The sequence below is a fragment of the Oncorhynchus kisutch genome, linkage group LG1, assembly GCF_002021735.2.
Source record: "Oncorhynchus kisutch isolate 150728-3 linkage group LG1, Okis_V2, whole genome shotgun sequence".
Classification (NCBI taxonomy): domain Eukaryota; kingdom Metazoa; phylum Chordata; class Actinopteri; order Salmoniformes; family Salmonidae; genus Oncorhynchus; species Oncorhynchus kisutch.
Window position 1 is genome coordinate 25417241 of NC_034174.2, and position 22197 is coordinate 25439437.

The following is a 22197-nucleotide window of genomic DNA, read 5'->3' on the forward strand; positions in this document are numbered from 1 at the left end:
GTGTCAAATTGGAGGGCATGTTGTCCGGTCCTCTGGCAGTCTCTATGGGGGTGCCACAGGGTTCAATTCTCGGGCCGACTCTTTTCTCTGTATATATCAATGATGTTGCTCTTGCTGCGGGCGATTCCCTGATCCACCTCTACGCAGACGACACCATTCTGTATACTTCTGGCCCTTCCTTGGACACTGTGCTATCTAACCTTCAATCGAGCTTCAATGCCATACAACACTCCTTCCGTGGCCTCCAACTGCTCTTAAACTCTAGTAAAACCAAATGCATGCTTTTCAACCATTCGCTGCCTGCACCCGCACGCCCGACTAGCATCACCACCCTGGATGGTTCCGACCTAGAATATGTGGACATCTATAAGTACCTAGGTGTCTGGCTAGACTGTAAACTCTCCTTCCAGACTCATATCAAACATCTCCAATCTAAAATCAAATCTAGAGTCGGCTTTCTATTCCGCAACAAAGCCTCCTTCACTCACGCCGCCAAACTTACCCTAGTAAAACTGACTATCCTACCGATCCTCGACGATCTCATTTACAAAATAGCAATACTCTACTCAGCAAACTGGATGCAGTTTATCACAGTGCCATCCGTTTTGTTACTAAAGCACCTTATACCACCCACCACTGCGACTTGTATGCTCTAGTCGGCTAGTCTTCGCTACATATTCGACGCCAGACCCACTGGCTCCAGGTCATCTACAAGTCCATGCTAGGTAAAGCTCCACCTTATCTCAGTTCACTGGTCACGATGGCAACACCCACCCGTAGCACACGCTCCAGCAGGTGTATCTCACCGATCATCCCTAAAGCCAACACCTCGTTTGGCTGCCTTTCCTTACAGTTCTCTGCTGACTGTGACTGGAACGAATTGCAAAAATCACTGAAGTTGGAGACTTTTATCTCCCTCACCAACTTTAAACATCTGCTATCTGAGCAGCTAACCGATCGCTGCAGCTGTCCCCTTTTTTTTCTACTGTGTTATTGACTTGTTTATTGTTTACTCCATGTGTAACTCTGTTGTTGTCTGTTCACACTGCTATGCTTTATCTTGGCCAGGTCGCAGTTGTAAATGAGAACTTGTTCTCAACTAGCCTACCTGGTTAAATAAAGGTGAAATAAATAAATAAAAAATATATAAGCATTCTATGAGACTCGAAATTGAGCTCAGGTGCATCATGTCTCCATTGACTCATCCTTTCCAAGTTTCTACAACTTGATTGGAGTCCACCTGTGGTAAATTCAATTGATTGGACATGATTTGTAAAGGCAAACACCTGTGTATATAAGGTCCCACAGTTGACAGTGCTTTAGGTCGACCAAGTCGTTAGGTCGAAGGAATTGTCCGTACAAAAACATTTCTGCAGCCTTGAAGGTCCCCAAAAACACAGTGGCCTCCATCATTCTTAAATGGAAGAAGTTTGGAACCACCAAGACTCTTCCTAAAGCTGGCCGACCGGCCAAACTGAGCAATCAGGGGAGAAAGGCATTGGTCAGGGAGGTGACCAAGATCCCGATGGTCACTCTGACAGAGCACCAGAATTCCTCTGTGGAGATGGGAGAACCTTCCAGAAGGACAGCAATCTCTGCAGCACTCCACCAATTCGGCCTTTATGGTAGAGTGGCCAGACGGAAGACTCAGTAAAAGGCACATGACAGCCCGCTTGGAGTTTGCCAAAAGGCCCCCAAAGGACTCTCAGACCATGAGAAACAAGATTATCTGGTCTAATGAAACCATGATTGAACTCTTTGGCCTGAATGCCAAGCATCACATCTGGAGGAAACCTGGCACCGCTTATCACCTGGCCAATACCATCCCTATGGTGAAACATGGTGGTGGCAGCATCATGCTGTGGGTATATTTTTCAGCTGTAGGGACTGGGAGACTAGTCAGGATCAAGGGAAAGATGAATGGAGCAAAGAACAGAGAGATCCTTGATGAAAACCTGCTCCAGATCGCTCAGGACCTTAAACTGGGGGCAAGGTTCACCTTTCAACAGGACAACGACCGTAAGCACACAGCCAAGACAACGCAGGCTTCGGGACAAGTCTCTGAATGTCCTTGAGTGGCCTAGCCAGAGCCCGGACTTGAACCCAATCGAACATCTCTGGAGAGATCTGAAAATAGCTGTGCATCAACGCTTCCCATCCAACTTGACTGAGCTTGAGAGGATCTGCAGAGAAAAATGGGAGAAACTCCCCAAGCTTGTAGCGTCATACCCAAGTAGACTTGAGGCTGTAATCGCTGCCAAAGGTGCTTCAACAAAGTTTTTTTTTTTATTAAAATAAATTTACACATTTTTAAAACCAGTTTTTGAGTTGTTGTTATGGGGTAGTGTGTGTAGACTGATGAGGGGGGGAAACTATTATTCAGTTTTAGAATAGGGCTGTAACGTAACAAAATGTGGAAAAGGTGAAGGGGTCTGAATACTTTCCGAATGTACTGTACCTTCATAGAAACCCTACATAAATAAAACTGGATTTCTTTCACAGGTACTGTTTTCCATTTGGTCGACCGGAGGGGGCCCTGAAAGCCACTTTGTCCCTGCTTGAGAGGGTATGTTATTATGCATCCTTTTTTAGCCTTACCTTATGTTCTATTAACCATGGACAAATACCTTCCTTTAGGCTATGGGACAAAAAAACTGAATAATATCTTAAATGTTCCATCCAAATTGACCAGATTGTATGGATAGTTGTCTATTTGATTTCTATATTATGTTGTTTATAATATAGGCTACTTGGTAAAACAGATGTTTGTCTCCTGTTCTCTAGAAGTGAAGGGTCAACAAGCACACTCCCATCTTTTTCCCCTTTGTGGTACATACTGTAGGGCCAATTCTAGTCTTTTGTGGGACCTAAGCGAGATTTGGTTGAGCCCCCCCACACCCTCTCCTCCCAGACCTGGCGCCAGGAAGAAGTGACTAAGGGAACAGTTGAAATCGGCGAGGGGACACATTTTTGGGAGGTTCTTGCATTGGAATTATATTGAATTCGGTTTATATAATCACCCTATACCACAATAAACACAAAGTTCAAATGCCGAGACTCATTGAGTGCTTTTGAAATCTGTAGCCTCTCTGCAGCACAATGGACAGCGCCCTACAGCTAGGCCGTTTTGGTAATGAATATAGGCTACAAGATAGATAGGACAATTCATCTATTACAAACAGCCTATGTGAATGCAGCTGGAGACACAGCTGTCTTACCAAAATAATGCAAACTAAATGCTGAAAGTAGTGGCCTAGTTATTCATACATGCAAACAAAAATACTGAATAGCAGTTTGGCTTAGAATACGGACATAACTGTGAATGTGAACGAATGGAACAGAACAAAACAGCGGTACCAAGTAGTAAGCCTGGTAAACAAAATAGATCGATGAAGACAAGACACAATGTATATTCAGGCTCGTTACATTAACAGTAAACTGTAGACCTTACAGTGAAAATCTTACATACAACCCTTAAGCAACAATGCAGTTTTAAGAAAAAATAAGTGTTAAGTAAAAAATAGATAAACAAAAATAACAGTAACAAATAATTAAAGAATCAGTAAAATAACCATAGCGAGGCTAAATACAGGGGGTACTGGTACAGAGTCAATGTGCGGGGGCACCGGTTAGTTGAGGTAATTGAGGTAATATGTACATGTAGGCAGAGTTAAAGTGACTATGCATAGATAATAAACAGAAAGTAGCAGCAGCTTAAAAGTGTGGGGGGGAATGCAAATAGTCTGGGTAGCCATTTGATTAGCTGTTCAGGAGTATTATGGCTTGGGGGTAGAGGCTGTTAAGAAGACTTGGCTCTCTGGTACCGCTTGCCATGAGGTAGCAAAGAGAACAGTCTATGACTAGGGTGGCTGGAGTCTTTGACAATTTTTAGGGCGGCGCTCAATTGGCCTAGCGTTGTCCGGGTTAGGGGGGGTTTGGCCGGCAGGGATATCCTTGTCTCATCGCGCACTAGCGACTCCTGTGGCGGGTCGGGCGCAGTGCACGCTAACCAGGCCGCCAGGTGTACGGTGTTTCCTCTGACACATTGGTGCGGCTGGCTTCCAGGTTGGATGCGCGCTGTGTTAAGAAGCAGTGCGGCTTGGTTGGGTTGTGTTTCGGGGGATGCTTGGCTCTCGACCTTCTCCTCTCCCGAATCCGTTACGGGAGTTGCAGCGATGAGACAAGACAGTAACTACTAACAATTGGATACCATGAAATTGGGGAGAAACAGGGGGTAAAAAAAGAGGGGGAAAAGTATTTTTTCTACAACGTCTTCTGTTCTGTCCCAGGTGCTGATGAAGGATATCGTCACCTCTGTGCCCCAGGAGGAGGTGAAGACAGTCATCCGTAAATGTCTGGAGCAAGCAGCCTTGATCAACTACCAGCGCCTCTCAGAATATGCCAAAGTAGAAGGTAGATGACCACTTACACACTGACACCCCTCCACACACAATGCAGCATCACACCGTGTCCTACACTCTTTCACACACAGTACTGTACTGTACTATTTATGTTCTGTCAACATTTTTGTCTCCCTTCTAGCATTGTTACCACAATAGCGTTGATATCTATAGGGATTATCACACGTTGTTGTTGCACAGTGGCCTACTGTACTTGGGGAAAAGACACAATCAGACAGCAGTTGTGAGATACTACAGACATCATGCCCTCTGGTGCTTTACCACATTGCCCCCTGCAGGTCAACTGTTGCACACAAACGACATGACCTCTTAAACATCAGGACTCAGTTTCCCGATAGCAATGGGACTTAGGCTTACAAGTATTTTAATGATGCATCATTCCTGATGTAACATGAGTTTCCCAAAACACCACGCATCGCTAAGTACAATGTTGGAGCATGTGTCGATACTGATAGAATCAAAAGAAAGGCAGCACTGTTCTCTGATCAGCTTTCTCCATTCAAATCTTACCTTAACATTATAATTATTCCACAATACTGACGACGGATCCGCTCCTAGCTGAGAGATATTGTCACATTATGGCTGCAAATATTGAGGCAGCTTATTCTAATGCTTACCTATAATAATGCACTAAATTACAGATTCATTTGTCACATCATTGCGCACATGTTGTTACACAAATATTGAGGTAAAATTAGACAGTGTAGCCTACAAATTGAACTCAATTGACTGAACATGAAATTGATTTCAATATGATTTAAATATTGTACATAGGCCTATGTAGCCAACAGGCCTACTGTATTTTTTAATGCAGTCATCTCGGTTTTAATTTGAAACATCCTTTTTATCATTTGCTTGTCCAATTGCAAAAGCTACAGCAACTGTGTATTTATAGGCAACTTCGTTCCAAAATTATCTGCGGTCACAGAAAGACCGATAAACAGCTTGCTTTTTTGGTTTAGTGGATATCATATGTGTATAAGGTGAGATGGAATGGCATCTGACGACAGTTTGGGTTTCCAAAAAAGATAAACATCATCTTTAGCACTGGCACTAGAAATTAGAAGGCAATGGATAAAATGTCATTTTTGTGTTTTGGGAGAACTCTCCATTTAGAACTGATCTCAGAGACATTTTAAGAGGAAAGTCAAACATTGAAATACAATCAAATAATGGAAATAAGGTGTTGCATTTATATTGTATTGAAAATGCAGTAGATAACGCAAAGCAGAGATTTCATACATAATTTAATATTGTAATAAGTAATATTAAGTAATAATATAATATTGGTGCCTTTGAATTAATATAACTGTTCTGTCCCCAGCTGCAGTAAACAGTGAAAAAAATACTCCATCTTCCCCTAACGTGTCTGCTCTTACTTTTACTCTTTTTATTCACAGGTGTAATTTACATTGATATAGCTCCCTAAATTAACTTGCACAGTAGAGATGTGTATAGTAAGTAAAAATGCATTCAACTCCCCGTGAATCTGCCATCTTTATGCTGACTCCTGTGTGTCTCAGCTTCTCTCTGGGCCAGTCAACCCACTGTCCCTCTCCTCTTGCACACCGTTGCGGCTTCAAGGTGGGGTGATGCTCTGAAGCAACAATTCCTCCTTCCCTGGTTTCCTCTCCTTTGTTCTGAAATAACCTTCATCTTCTGTTCATCTTACCCCCCTCTGCTTTCCTTCTTCTTGTCTATTGGCTTTGCTGCTTCACTCCAAGCCCCTTGTAGTGTGAACACGAGTCAGGAAGGCCAATACACAAGGCATGCTGGGATTGCCCTCTGCAGCAACCCAGTATTTGTCCGTTGCATGTCCCAGGATTTCTTTACTAGGCATACAGAACTGGCTTACAAACTAAATTATGTGTTGGAATATATTTCTATGTGTGTGTAGCTTTGACTACACTCACCTATACAATTTTACTGGAAATTTCTAGCCTCAAATTCAGCTCTTCTCTATTCCGGTCAGTTTCTATAAAGAAATACCTGAGGGTGCCGAAGATACTGAAGGAGATGCCCCTTAGTATCTTGGAGTGGAAATACTGCAGAAAAATCCTGTTTCTCATAAACATATGCTTGTTTGTTGCCTTGATTGGGAAAAACTCAAACTTGAGAGAAATGTCTCCCACCTTAATATCATTTGGCATGACGAACGGTTAAACAAAAGTGTTTCCAAAGACGACCGCCAGCCCACACGCCCTTTGTCCAACCACCCCTCTTCTCCAAATTCGGCACTTCGGGCCCATCCCAAACCTTCTCGCCAGCCGCCAAACCCCACCCTCTACCACCACCATCTCCACAGAGGAACCTGTGGGGACCCCTATACCCCACATGCAGCTACCCTTAGAGCTCTGACCTCTCCTCCTCTGACCCCAGCCTCTTGCATGCCCCGATCCTCTCTTGTAGGGAAAAAGAGAGAAATGTATGAGCATCCTGTCTTCTGCTTGGCGTCTCAAGTGATGGATTTAACCATTCGTGAGTACCTTCTTCATCCTGCTCCACCCTTCTCCACCCGTTCCTCCTCTTCCCCTTTCCTCAACCATCTTTTTCTATTTTCAACATCTCTCCGTTCACACGTCCCAATCCCCTTTATTACCACCATTCCTTGCTGCCCTCTTAAACTATCTCTCTCACGCTCTCGTTCTTGCTTCTCTTAAGTCCTTTTCCTTTTGATCTGTTGCTTCTGTCTGTGAAAGCCACCTGTGAGAGATCCAAGCCCATGGTCTGTGTCTGTCTGTTAGATCCTAGCAGGGCAAGCCAGGACCAAGACTCCAACGGTCTGTGACAATCATGAGAGATCTTATCTACTGTATCTGTCAGCTTTGTTTTCTGTTCACATGCCTGTCTGCGAATTGAATGCATTTTTACTTTGCTTCTGTGTAAACCCCCCTCAGTCCTGTTGAACCATGTCTCACTGGTACAGTACATGATACAGGTACACCATACAGCTACTGTACCATAGGGAACATTGTCAAGACTTTCCCTGTTTGTATCATTTCACACTGGGGACCAGAGTGGTAAGACAACAGGAACAGGAAGTGGCAATCATAAACTGTATGTCCTGGAGTGTTTATGTTTTTTGTGTGTGTGTGTGCGTTGGGGGGGATGTTTGGACCACTGTCTGTATATGTTTTACTGTTTGAAGCTATATGTGTGTCTATGTCTGACTACTGGTTAACATCAGATCTGGAGAGGAGATCCCTTGGGTGAAGGGTGAAAGGTGTTGCTCAACCACTTTTTTTCCCAGACTTCCACTCTATCCTGCTCTTATGCTTTCATTACTGACTATCCACTCCTCTCTCTCTTTCTCTCCCTCCCACCTTCCCTCTCTCTTCTTCTCTTCTTCTCTGCTCTCCCTATCTCCTGCTCTCTCCTAGCGGAGAAAACTCAGAAAGATAAGAAGGATCAGGATCCAGGTGACACCATCCTATATATGAGCATATCCTAACCCAGTTAGAGCCATAGCAACATAACATCTCACAGCCTTCCCGAGGCACGGCCTGGGAAGGTTACAGAAATGTTGTGACAGAGTTATGTCTCCACACCCCTGTCCTGTATTTTCCCCTGTACCTGCACTGCATTCCAGTGATGGAGATGCAGCCCTCCCCAGTGGGTGATTGTGGTAACCCTAACTATCAAGTCCCCTCTCTAGCCCTCCTGTTAAGACCACTCATCTGTGGAGTAGCTCCACCAATGGGCCTCCTCTGAATTCTCTTAAAATGCTTCCTCTTTCCTGCAATGATGTTTCCTGTTTCTAAAAAAAAAAAATTATGTCAAGGAGGGGAAGAAAAGAAGTGAGGAAGGGAGGAAAAGAGAAGATGGAGAGAATTAGTAAACAAATGAACGGAGAGATCAATTTTAAGACCATTCAGACCATTGCCATTGAGTATCTCACTTGTGTGATTGAAACCTGCAGAGGTAGCACAACTTTATTGCAAGCTTCAATACATGTAAGATAGCAGTTATGTGTTTGAATTCACAAGTTGTGCAATGAAAGTATCACATCCTCTGCAGATGGTGCATGAACATCTCCAATGTACTAAAATGCAATCGTTTTGAATAAAAACCTCATATCAAAGTTTGGTTACACATTATGACTGATGAAATGGTTTGGATATTCTGTCTGATATTTCCCATAATGTTATATCAATGGCAATTTTGATACATTGGAGATAAGTAAGTGAAGCAAGACGATATCATAGATCATGATAGCACATAGTCATCATCATTATTAATGTCACTTCCGACTATTTCAGGTTCACAGTCTTGCTGGTGTCACTGTGTGAGATGTAATTGATCATTAAATGTCACTGACTGGACAGCACTCACACCTGGTTTCCCTGGTCTAAATCAGTCACTGACTAAAAAAGAAGCGGACATCCCTTATACTGTAGAATGTGGCAATACTGAGTTTCTGTTATAGAAGATCTAGATGTTTGGCCTTGCCCCTCACCTCACCTGTATCACTCCACACCCATGCCCCTTCATTGACCAATGGAAGAAATGCCCTTTGTGTTTGCGGGCATTCTTTTAAACCCTCCATCCATACTGGTGACCAGACCATCATTTCAACACAGTCAGAGGCAATCCTCTGGCCACAGTCCAGTCCACAGACACCACTGGGCTTAAAGTGCTCTGCCAGTGTGTGTGCGTCACAGAGCTGTACTTCTGTACACTGCCAATTAAACCCCTGCTACTACAGAGCCTCACTAGCACAATGACAGTTGTGTGTGCTGGACAAAGAGCAGAAGCAGCGAGGAGAGGACATGGTCTTTGCCTCATTTCTTCAAGTGTAGAAGTCCACATTGTCACATTAATCTCTCCATTTTACTGGGACTGTAAAGAGGGACTGAGAAGTGCAAAATAAGTCAAGTAAGTCAGTGTTGTTGTGAAAAGTCTGTCTGACTGATTCATTAAGAAGAGATCAGGCATATGTAAAGATGTTTGACCCTCAGATGCCCTGTAGTCTGAACAAGCACCCAATATGTTATTGTATAGGCTCCTACGCAGTTCTCCAGTTACCTATGCTGACTCTCTCTCTCTCACAAATACCATCTCTTCACCATATTCATTATTCTTTTCTTTAGTTCAAAAGCATACATTTATGTGTAGTTTCATCACAACCTCATTGGTCAGTTGAGATGGTTGTGTTTTGTCCCTTGGTTGTGTTTCGTAACATGATCGCTGTAGACTGAATTAGTTTCCATTGAGTAAAGTATGTGAACTAGAGGTCTTCACAGGTCCAAAGATGGATCTGGGGGCTTTCCCACCCGGGCTTGATATGCATACATACTTTTTTTTTTAAAGAGGAGAGACCCATTCCGAATCGAGCCGAAGACAACGAGATCTGTTTCGTATAGACCTGGTCGGATCCAGAGGCAGTCGGATCAGAGTGAGGGAAGCAGCAGAAAATTTATTTTTTTAAGCTACTTTATTAGCCAGAGCTGATAAAACGTGAGAGGAGGGAGAGAGGCGTGTTGCTCTAGCAGGCGGGGGAGGGGCCGTACTGTGAGCGAGTGACACAGGGATGAGGGCAGAAGAGACGAGACCGCAACCAACCAAGCCGATAGTGGACTAATAACTGCAATAGCTAGGTTATTTATCATCAAATACGATGACGTAGTACCTGACTGCATCAAACTGGAAGAAGCTAGTTAAGCTAGTTAACATTAGCTAAGTAGGTTAATTAATGCTTCAGTGCATGTGCCTTCTCATCCTACAGTTACGAATAATAACTCCATTCAGAATATTAAGTAGCAGCCTACCTGTTGGCTCTTGGTCGTTGTAGCCTATCCTTGTCCTTTAACTTTTAATTGCGTCATTTTAATTCCAGCTTCCATTGATTAGATACAGTATCTCCTAACTTTTGCCCCACACGGAGGCTCTATGACTGTAGCCTATTGCCGCTTTGATGACTTACATGATGAAATGTCTCTCTCTCTCTTTCTCTCTCTATAGCAGCAGTCGCGTTCAGATCTGTACAGGCCCTTCCAGACAAGTCAGTTAAGATTACACACACCTGAGACCCATGACACTCAGACCCGTGACATTATTTAAATTCTGGAACAGGACCCACTCGGGTCTCTGGTATCCGGGTACAGGTGGATCTGTGAAGACCTCTAATGTGAACAGCAGACTGTCATTGTGTATTTTGTTCTTCAAGATGGATTTGATGTAAAAACCTGCCAATACTTGCACTCTACACTTTCTTAGTGGTTATATTTATCCTGGTTGTCACAGCTATCCTACTTAGCAGGGGGAAATGACCAGACTTCAGGGAGTGTTTTGCATATCACATGTTAAACTTGAGCATCTCACGTAAGAAACATTCAAAGTGTGGATGTCAGCACATACCGAACATGAGCGATGCACAACGTTCTGCACATTTTGCATGATAACTGTGGAACTTGTCTGTTGTTTTCCCTGTTTTAATTTGTCTCTTTATACCTGCATAGTTCTAGAGATGGTTGTATTACAGTGTTGCCCTAGGAGACTTGCACAACATTAGCATAAGGTTGATCAGACGTTGAGGGAAGGTTTTGCAGCCATGTATCTCCTTCCATATTGACCTGTGACCTTTGTGCTTCAGAGAATGTAGGGCGCTTAGTCACCCCTGCCAAAAAGCTGGAGGACACCATACGTCTGGCCGAGCTGGTCATCGAGGTCCTCCAACAGAACGAGGAGCATCACGCAGAGGTGAGTACAGCCCACATACATAATTCCAAGGTCAGTTATTATCAGAGCAGAGTGTTAAGAACTACAGAGAACCATGGGGCATTTATTCTCTCTGACTCTGTTTAACAGGCTACAGTCACAGTCGGTACAGTATTTACATCAGTTCTTTTTATCTCCATATCTCACTAGTGCATGCTAGCCAGACCGCATTGGCCTGCACGGTAAGGGGTCAAGGTGTGGGTTTAAAGGTCAAAAAGGTTGCATCACTTCTCACTCCTCCATTTCATGTGCACCAGGCATCGTTTGGGATGACAACGATGAGCAATGCACAGTTTGACGGGGGGACTTGGTCACTCTGTTTCCTATACAAGCCTCCTAGAAGGGAATACCCAACAGGGCTTTAATTAAGCCAATTGAATCATATCTTAGCCTAGGCGCTATAAAGGTTTTTGTGGTGATGTCACAAGTTGCTCTTCCTGTAATTGAGGGTGTCCCCAACAGAAGTTGCATGGTGCTGGTAGAGCAGTGTAGTGTAGTGTAGTGTAGAACAGTGTAGTGCAGAGCAGTGTAGTGTAGTGCAGTGTAGTGTAGAGCAGTGTAGTGTAATGCAGTGTAGTGTAGTGTAGTGTAGTGTAGTGTAGTGTAGTGTAGTGTAGTGTAGTGTAGTGTAGTGTAGGTTGGGTGTGATGATGATTCAGACTACCTTCCTGTTGTTCACACTGCATTTGTACTCTTTCTGGAAACATGAAGAGAATTTACAGACCTCAGTGACCCATTTTTAAACACCAAATGTGTCTATTGATTATGTGAAGGCTAGGCCAAGTGCATGGTTTTCCTCATGCATATTATGTTTACTCACAAAAGAGAATGTTGACATATTTCTTAATAGACGTTGAGCTCTTGAGTATGGTTTGTCAATTAAACTATCATTTGTTTTTTCTCCATTGGTTTGGATCATGTCTTTCTTTCACTGTCTTCATCACATATTTCCTGCCAACTAACCATTAGATGGAAAAAGTAAACACAGGGATATGAACTTTGCAGAAGTATACCTGACTTAATCCCTTCCTGTTCTCTTATTGTTTGTTTTGTTTGCGGGGAATGTTCGGACAGGGCAAAGAGGTATGTGATGGATCCTCAAATCCTGATAACATGACCCCCAACCCCTGGAGCCCCCCCACCTGCCATGACCCCTAACCGCAGTCACCCCCCACTTGCCATGACCCCTAACCCCTGCCACCCTCTACCTCCCATATTATGTGATGTACTGAAGATGCCAAATGCCCAGGGATGATCTTAACTGTTCCCATCTCTCTTCCTAGTAATAGCCTTGTACCCCAACTTCTTCCCTTATACTTGTTTTCAGCCCATCCTGGAGAGTTGTGCTTGTGCAGCCCAAAGGGTTTCATTTGGTGATAAAGCAAACCTCAACAAGCACTGTGGCAGTGTCCCTGTCTATCATACTCAGATCCCTCCCACTGAAATCCCCCCCGACCACATCACATCGCCCCCACCCCTCCCGGTCTGGTGCAGTTTTATCTGTCCACCCCAACTGCCACAGCCAACTCTGGTCCCATCCTGTCAGTGAAAGGCCTGCTCTGTGGTGCTGTGTGTTTGGGGAAAGCTGTGTGACAGGTAAGAGAGGTGATCCAGTCACCTCCACCCAACAAGCTGATCCTCCTCCATTGTAGACCTGATTACTCTCAATGGAAAAAGCATGTCATTTGTCTGAGGTAACGTGACCCGTCTGTCCCCTCTTGCATTTCTCAAAATGCTTTGTTGTGTGAATTTTCCCATCGGAAATTAACACCAACAACATCAGTAGACCAGCATAACCAGAAATAGACACATCTTCCACACCTTCTCAACCCAGTACCCTCAGTCACCTCATCCATGTACCAGTCAGTTTGAGTCAATTCCATTATTATTCAAGTAATTTGGCAAATCTAGTAATGTTTCTGTGTATAGGGTATGCCATGGCCAATACAGTTCAGGAATTGACGAATGGAAATTAAACCAACCCTAACTATTACCCAATTTAGCAGCCAATGTGAAGAATCAGTAGATGACTCCTCCCACTGCTTGAGGCCTGTAATGACAGTTTTATTTATTGTTATGAGCCTCTCCATTTTGACCCTGAGTCTGTTGCTGGTTGCTGCTGGCGCTGTCATGGCAACCGTCCCATGCCAGAGTGCATGACGCCCATGGGAACATTCACATCACAGAGGTGTGACGATGTGAATGGCTGATGGCCAAGTCCTCCACTGGCCCAGAGGACCACGGGCAGGGAGAGGGGGAGCATGGGAGGATGAGTGTTAACCTGCATGAGACCAGCCTGTTCCAGACTCTGTCACTCCACTGATTCTGTCTATCCTATAGGGAGGCTCTGAGCAGCTCTGTATGAATGACTTAGTCAAGGAGCAGTATCTATGTAGTTCTCTGTGTTTCGCTCTGTGGGCCAACAGAACAGCGCACGCTTAGCCGTGCTCGAGTGCAGAACTTAAACACTGTGCTCAAAGCTGTAAAGTGTCCCCCAGAGATCTCTGTGTGATGCCTCAGAGGTGACAACTTGACTCTTATTGTGAAGAAAAGAGCCCTTATATAGATCGGTGGAGTAACATTATCTTCCTTTCCTCTCTAGAGAATGACACTTTGAGGCTTGTATTATAGTTGCATACTCTTATCCTCAATTTGTTTGTCTCTCTATCTTTGTCTATTTCTCCACCTGCCTCCCTTTTCCCCTCTTTCACCCTCTATTTGTTTTTCATCAAACTTTATCTGCACATTCCTCTCGTTCTCTCTTCCGTGTATCTCTTTCTTTCATACCCCCTTCTCTCCTTTCTCTTTTTCTATGTATTCCCCTCTTCTCTTTCATTCTACACTCTCTCCCCCCCCATCTCTCTGTTTTCTCTCTCTCGCTCTCTCCTTCACTCCTCTCTCTCTAGGCATTTGCGTGGTGGTCAGACCTGATGGTGGAGCATGCAGAGACCTTCTTGTCTCTGTATGCAGTGGACATGGATGCTGCACTGGAGGTTCAGCCCCCTGACAGCTGGGACAGCTTCCCTCTCTTCCAGTTGCTCAATGACTTTCTGAGGACCGACTGTGAGTGACTCCAACCCCGGCCCAGGCCCTGAACCAAGGCTACATTATGAACAAACACACACAGCGTTTAGCACTCCCGAACCATACAGCACATACAGCACACAGTCTGGAGCATTCATGCATTTATTGAATGTTCATTGTGGTTGATCTTGGCGAACTGGAGAAACTAAAACCTAGTGTTGAGATCCAAATTGAGGAGAATATGTTCCGATCTGATATTACTTTCACACTGCATGATCCTTTCTGCATTTGACTCCAGTGTAATGAAACGGATGAAGGTAATTGAGAGGACAATGCAGCACTGTGGGAGCTTCTTACTAAGAGCTGAAACTAAAATTGAAATGGTTGCTGTGGGCCCTGTAATTATTCGGTGCATGTGACAAATAAAATGTATGAACTGTAGTTGCCGTAGGAGCACTGTCCAGGGTTCTGGAAGCATGCGCCAGAAGAGAAACACTTACCACTGCCTTTGTGAAGTGAACCTGCACTGGGCTAATTGTCCCAGGGGAATGTCTCATTCTAGTTTGTCAGCCAGGAGTCTGGAAGAATGTAATGTAGTCTGTTGTTCACCTGCAGTGGCTTAATGGACTTGGACTGGAACAGCTTGTTATGCTCACTTGTTACTGCTGCACAATTGGCCACATTCATAGTTGGATTTTTTTTTTAAACAGCTGATTGGTTATTCACATTGCAATGATCATAGAAACAAGAAAATCTGGAGACAAGCCAAAAATAAGGATGAAATTAATGGTATTTTGATGAATGATAAATTGACATTTATCCTCTACGGGATCGGTGTCCCCCAGCGGGACGGTTGAGCTAACGTAGGCTAATATGATTAGCATGAGGTTGTAAGTAACAAAATAAAATCCCAGGACATAGACATATCTGATATGGGCAAAAAGTATAAATTCTTGTTAATCTAACTGCACTGTCCAATTTACAGTAGCTATTACAGTGAAAGTGTACCATGCTATTGTTTGAGGACAGTGCACAATTCTGAACTCGAAAATGTATTAATAACCAATTAGGCACATTTGGGCAGTCTTGATACAACATGTTGAACAGATATGCAGTGGTTCATTGGATCAGTCTAAAACTTTCCACACTGCTTCCATCTAGTGGCCAAAATCTAAAGTGCACCTGGGCTGGAATAATACATTATGGCCTTTCTCTTGCATTTTAAATATGGTTCACAAAAATGCATGTTTTTCTTTGTATTATCTTTTACCAGATCTAATGTGTTATGTTCCCCTGCATTAATTTCCACAAACTTCATGATATATTAGATTTCATAGTGTACACTTTGCATACAGTATGTTTGATGGACTGCAGCATACACAGATGGACTAATCCCATGTAATACTAGTAATTCTGATTTTCATGACTTTGACAGTATAGTTGGAAATGTAAACCTGCCACCATGATATCAACCATCCATCTCCCTCAGGCTTCTCCAGTGGTTTACAGGAGCACAATAACACAGTACACACACAGAGCAGCATCCCAATACTACCAAACCATACCACAGGGGAATTTTACATGGAAGGTCATTTGTTTTGTCTCCCTGAAGCAGCTAGCTTATGTGTCATGAAATAGCCTTAGCACCAGATAGGCGCCAAAGTCGGACAACATTCAAGCAGTTAATGAGGTCTAAAACAGTGGTGGCAGGGAGTAGGGCGAGCCCTGCATCCTCACTCCTGGACAAATACATCGAAGTGTACAGCAGCCACTCAAGTGTCTAATTGGAGAGCGACAATCAGGGAACAAAATAAACATTGCACCTACTGTGTATCATCGACCTTGACTTCTATACACGAGCACACACACACACACACAGGGAGATTGAGCGCTCAAAGGGATAAAGAGGAAAACAGACCCACTGTTTGGAGCCATGAGCCATCGCATTAACACACACTGGCCTCCATTTTATCTCCCTTGGTCTGTGTTAGCGTTGCCTTTTTACCAGTTGAATCTAGAGGAAACTTGCCTGGTCTAATATATATATATATATATATATATATATTTATATAGCCATCAGATATACAAAAGAGAGAAAATTTGGTATGGTAGCTTATAGCGAGCAAGACTAATATTAATATGATTTATTTTAGACAAGTTTTTTTTTTGCTCATTATTATCAAGGGTGCCTATCATTTTGGAGGTGACTGTTCCGATGGTGTTACATTTGAATTAATGACTTCATCTGACTTAAATGCTCTGTCCTGTCTCAGATAACCTGTGCAATGGGCAGTTCCACAAACACCTGCAGGATCTATATGCCCCACTGGTGGTGCGATATGTGGACCTCATGGAGTCATCCATCGCCCAGTCCATCCACAGGGGCTTCGAGAGAGAGTCCTGGGAGCCTGTCAAGTAAGGACATCCCTAATATCAACACCCCATTGAAATGGTTACATAGCCCGGATGCTACTGTTTCTGCATTCAAGTTGGCTATAGTAGTTATCGACTGATACCCAGGCTAGTCATAATGCAGTATAGACATATTGTATAGGTAGATGCTAATATCTTCAGTTTTCAAACTTGAATTACTGTCAATGTTTTCAGGCTTTCCTGTTCATGTTAACAGAAATATTCTGATAATGTTTTGGTAATCATGTGTACCATATATTTGTACATGAAATATGTTGATATCCACACATGAAGTATGTCTACTTGTAGGCAATTGTGTAAAAAAAAAAACGTTATTTTTATTTAACCTTTATTTAACCACAAGTTCTCATTTGCAACTGTGACCTGGCCATGATAAAGCACAGCTATTCGACACATACAACAACACAGAGTTACACATGGAATAAACTAAACATACAGTCAGTGAGTGCAAATGAGGTAAGTTAAGGAAATAAATAGGCCATGGTGGCGAAGTAATTACAATATAGCAATTAAACACTGGAATGTTAGATCGGCAGAAGATGAATGTGCAGGTAGAGATACTGGGGTGCAAAGGAGAAAAATAAATAAATACCAGTATGGGGATGAGGTAGGTAGATAGATGGGCTGTTTACAGATGGGCTATGTACAGGTGCAGTGATCTGTAAGCTGCTCTGACAGCTGGTGCTTAAAGCTAGTGAGGGAGATGTGAGTCTCCAGCTTCAGAGATTTTTGCAATTCGTTCCAGTCATGGGCAGCAGAGAACTGGAAGGAAAGACGACCAAAGGAGGAATTGGCTTTGGGGGTGACCAGTGAGATATACCTGCTGGAGCGCGTGCTACTAGTGGGTGCTACAATGGTGACCAGTGAGATGAGATAAGGCGGGGCTTTACCTAGCAGAGACTTGTAGATAACCTGTAGCCAGTGGGTTTGGCGACGAGTATGAAGCGAGGACCAACCAACGAGAGAGTACAGGTCGCAATGGTGGGTAGTGTATGGGGCTTTGGTGACAAAACGGATGGCACTGTGATAGACTGCATCCAGTTTGTTGAGTAGAGTGTTGGAGGCTATTTTATAGATGACATCACCGAAGTCGAGGATCGGTAGGATGGTCAGTTTTACGAGGGTATGTTTGGCAGCATGAGTGAAGGATGCTTTATTGCTATATAGGAAGCTGATTCTAGATTTAATTTTGGATTGGAGATGCTTAATGTGAGTCTGGAAGGAGAGTTTACAGTCTAACCAGACACCCATGTATTTGTAGTTGTCCACGTATTCTAAGTCAGAGCCGTCCAGAGTAGTGATGCCGGACGGGTGGGCAGGTGCGGGCAGTGATCGATTGAATAGCATACATTTAGTTTTATTTGCGTTTAAGAGCAGTTGGAGGCCACGGAAGGAGAGTTGTATGGCAGTGAAGCTTGTCTAGAGGTTAGTTAACACAGTGTCCAAGGAGGGGCCAGAAGTATACAGAATGGTGTCGTCTGCATAGAGGTGGATCAGAGAATCACCAGCAGCAAGAGCAACATCATTGATGTATACAGAAAAGAGAGTCGGCCCGAGAATTGACCCCTGTGGCACACCCATAGAGACTGTCAGAGGTCTGGACAACAGGCCCTCCGATTTGACACACTGAACTCTATCAGAGAAGTAGTTGGTAAACCAGGCGAGGCAATCATTTGAGAAACCAAGCCTGTCGAGTTTGCCAATAAGAATGTTGTGATTGACAGAGTCGAAAGCCTTGGCCAGGTCGATGAATACGGCTGCACAGTAATGTCTCTTATCGATGGTGGTTATGATGTCGTTTAGAAACTTGAGCGTGGCTGAGGTGCACCGATGACCAGATCTGAAACCAGATTGCATAGCGGAGAAGGTATGGTGGGATTCGAAATGGTCAGTAATCTGTTTGTTAACTTGGCTTTCGAAGACCTTAGAAAGACAGGGTAGGATAGATATAGGTCTGTAGCAGTTTGGGTCTAGAGTGTCACCCACTTTGAAGAGGGGGATGACCACGGCAGCTTTCCAATCTTTGGGAATCTCAGACGATACGAAAGAGAGGTTGAACAGGCTAGTAATAAGGGTTGCAACAATTTTGGCAGATAATTCTAGAAAGAGAGGGTCCAGATTGTCTAGCCCGGCTCATTTGTTGGGGTCCAGATTTTGCAGCTCTTTCAGAACATCAGCTATCTGGATTTGGGTAAAGGAGAAATGGTGGGGGCTTTGGCAGGTTGCTGTGGAGGGTGCCGGGCAGTTGACCAGGGTAGGGGTAGCCATGTGGAAAGCATGGCCAGCCGTAGAGAAATGCTTATTGAAATTCTCAATTATAGTGGATTTATCGGTGGTGACAGTGTTTCAGTAGCGTGCTGTGGTTCTGGGGCCTGGGCCTTCAGTGAAGTCCTACACAGTCCCACCCGAATTAATCCACCTCTTATTACCATCATTATGATGCCATGGCTCTAGACACTATACATTTAGACAGAAACGCAGTATAACCAGGCGTTGCGTCACCTTGAAATTGACATTTTTATTCAGAGAATTGCAGCGGAAGAGTACAATACCTTTTCATTGTGCAGCTTCGTTGCCCTGCGCGCTTGTTCGTTGAGCTGTAGATCCACTCGGGTGTCCCAAAAGGTTTTCAAAAGCACCATTGCTTGTAAGTGCCCAGCCGTACTTTGGTGTCTTGTTGCTGCCTTGGTTAGACAACTCAGGTTTGCAAAGCCAGTGTGGCTCCAAACATCAAATCGATCACTTGCAAATAATAGGCATTCCCAGCAGTACAGTTTGCAGTGCTTCTCGGGGGCCTGTGAGTCATTCATAGTTGAAAGTGGCGAACGAACCCCTTTCCCGCCTGTGACAGGCTTTGTAGAGTCGGCGTCTACCTCTCCTGACAATGTCTAACTTTTCTTGAAAAGTTTGTCTTGAGAATGGCGTTATAATTATATCCTCGACCAAATCGATATCTTCTCCTTCCGCCATTGTGGGTTGAAAAAACAGCTTAGTAGTACGCAAATTAATTTGTTGATCAATTTCAGTTTCCTAGTTCTGAGACCTGCCGATATGGGACCTGCCTCTCAATATTGGTAATCCAATCAAAAGACGTGCATGCACTACGCCTGCTAGCTGGCTCCTGTGTAACACTGGAGCCAGCCAGCAGGCGTACAATAGCCAACTCTAAAGCTGATTGGTTGACACAAAATTTTTATTTCACTTTAAGCTACAAGCGCCCGCACTGTTGATTCTGAAGGCCTGAGGGCAGATTTTAGACCCCTGGCAACACATGATGGCTGAATATGATTGGATAAAAAATCTGACATAAAGACCAGCCCTCCAAATCTCAACCTGGGGCTGGAAGCAGTGCAACCAAGAGGAACGCTATGAAATGAAGAGTGTAACTCTTACTCTGGGGAATAATTTAATACATATTTGTGGGAAAATATATTTAAAAAAAATTATATTCTGATGATGTTTAGGCCAGCAGAGAAGGCCTTGCTGGCCCTGACGGCCCACCACTGCAGTGTTTCCTAGCCTCAGAGCAGTGGGCAGCTGGGAGGAGGTTGTGTTACTTATTAATAAGTATTAACACAATGATTTACTATATATTTATTTATATTTGTCCATATTGCAGGTAAGATCATCTGAAAATATTGTTGGAAACATGTTTCTTGAGTGTTTCCCTAGAGCAGGTGTCAAACTCATTCCATGAAGGACCGACCGTCTGCGTGTTTTCACTCCTCCCTTGTAATTGATTGATGAATTAAGGTCACTAATTAGTAAAGAACTTCCCTCACCTGGTTGTCTAGGTCTTAATTTGATAGTGGAAAACCCTGCCCTGGAGTGTTCATATGGTACCCCTTATATGAATGACATTGCAGTTTGTTGTCACCATATGTTGAGTTGTCATAAGTCAACTATCTTTTGTCATGAGTCTCTTCAATGCTGATAGGATACACTTTACACATTATTTGTCAGCATTAGATTTGCCTCTTCAATTCAATGCAAAGATACCCTTACTTATTTAATTTCAATAACAGATTTTTTTAGTGCTAATTTGCTAATTTGTTTTGCTAATTTCCTCACCAATTTTATTTGTTTTCCTTGGCATTGCTTTTATCTAGTTTGTTTCACTTTCCCTTTTAAAACACATCCACATTACCAGTTACAGGACATTTTTTCTGTTCTGTTTGTTTCTTCACAAGAGCCTAAGAAGTAATCTGCCTGATTTGAATCTACCAAATGTCAACATCCAAATGCCCAAAGTAACAAATCTACCGCCGGTTAGCTTCCCAACAATGCCTAGCTTTTCTACCCCCAACTGGATTGCAACTACATGTGACTCAGTGTGTATTGAGTCTCTGTTGGAGCATGAAACATGAAACATGCACATGATATGTTCTTGGCATGAACATATCACATGTCCTCTGGGACACTGGCTGTCTGGCTTAACTTCTGAAGATGGACAGAAATTTCCAACAGTCTTAATTTCGATGGGGTCAGCTCTGGCCTAAGGGATTTACAGTTCATATGAGAAAATCAGTCAATTGAATATATTCATTAGGCCCTAATCTATGGAATTCACATGACTGGGAATACAGATATGCATTTTTTGATCACAGATACCTTAAAAAAAAAATGGGTCTCACAATGGGCCTCAGGTTCTCGTCATGGTATTTTTGTGCATTCAAATTGCCATCTATAAAATGCAATTGTGTTCGTTATCCGTAGCTTATGACTACCCATACCATAACCCGACCCCCACCATGGGGCACTCTGTTCACAACGTTGACATCAGCTAAGAACTCTCCCACACAACATCATACATGTGGTCTGGGGTTATGAGGCCGGTTGGACGTACTGCCAAATTCCCTAAAATGAGCGTTGGAGGAGGCTTATGGTAGAGAAATTAACATTCAATTCTCTGGAAACATCTCTGGTGGACATTCCTGCTGTCAGCATGCCAATTGCACGCTCCCTCAAAACTTAACATCTGTGGCATTGAGTTGTGTGACAAAACTGCACATTTTAGAGTTGACTTTTATTGTCCCCAGCACAAGGTGCACCTGTGTAATGATCATGCTGTTTAATAATTTTATTGATATGCCACACCGGTCAGTTGGATGGATTATCTTGGCAAAGTTGAAATGCTCACTAACAGGGATGCAAACAAATTTCAGCACATTTGAGACAAATAACCTTTTTGTGCATACGGAAAATTTCTGCAATATTTTATTTCAGCTCATATGGGACCAACACTTTACATGTTGCGTTTTTGATATTTTTTTTGTATAGTTAGCTCATGGCAGCTACTCCACTATAGTTTACAATAAAACTTTGGCTGTGGTAAACATTGTAGTCAATTAATCAAATTTAATATAACGCATTTTATTCATACAATAATTTATAAAACCAAACATGCCTAACTTGCAGAAGTTGGAGAGCTTTGATCAGCCCTTGGTCTCCTGGGGTGTGTCTTTAGTGAGGCATGAGCCTCTCAGATACACTCCTACTCTAATGCAGAGCATGTTAACTCATTCACCACATGATAATGATCCCCCTTTGTTATCGAGGGAATATGACATTTCCCATTTCATTAGTGAGTCTGTCAGTCGTA

General features: G+C 43.4%; 1 protein-coding gene across 5 annotated transcripts in view; it reads left to right on the plus strand.

Moving 5' to 3' along the window:
- Positions 1–22197, plus strand: part of cadpsa (Ca2+-dependent activator protein for secretion a) — a 160140-nt gene that overhangs the window by 110341 nt on the left and 27602 nt on the right. Inside the window, exons 16-22 of one of the 5 annotated variants that reach the window (XM_031806363.1) lie at positions 2503–2566; positions 4290–4413; positions 6831–6899; positions 11014–11120; positions 12213–12221; positions 14045–14201; positions 16436–16577. In XM_031806363.1, the coding sequence (XP_031662223.1) occupies positions 2503–2566; positions 4290–4413; positions 6831–6899; positions 11014–11120; positions 12213–12221; positions 14045–14201; positions 16436–16577 (672 nt within the window). Of the gene's footprint in view, positions 1–2502; positions 2567–4289; positions 4414–6830; positions 6900–7801; positions 7841–11013; positions 11121–12212; positions 12222–14044; positions 14202–16435; positions 16578–22197 lie in introns of all 5 variants that reach the window. The other 4 variants (XM_031806435.1, XM_031806401.1, XM_031806485.1 and 1 more) reach the window with 4 other exon arrangements.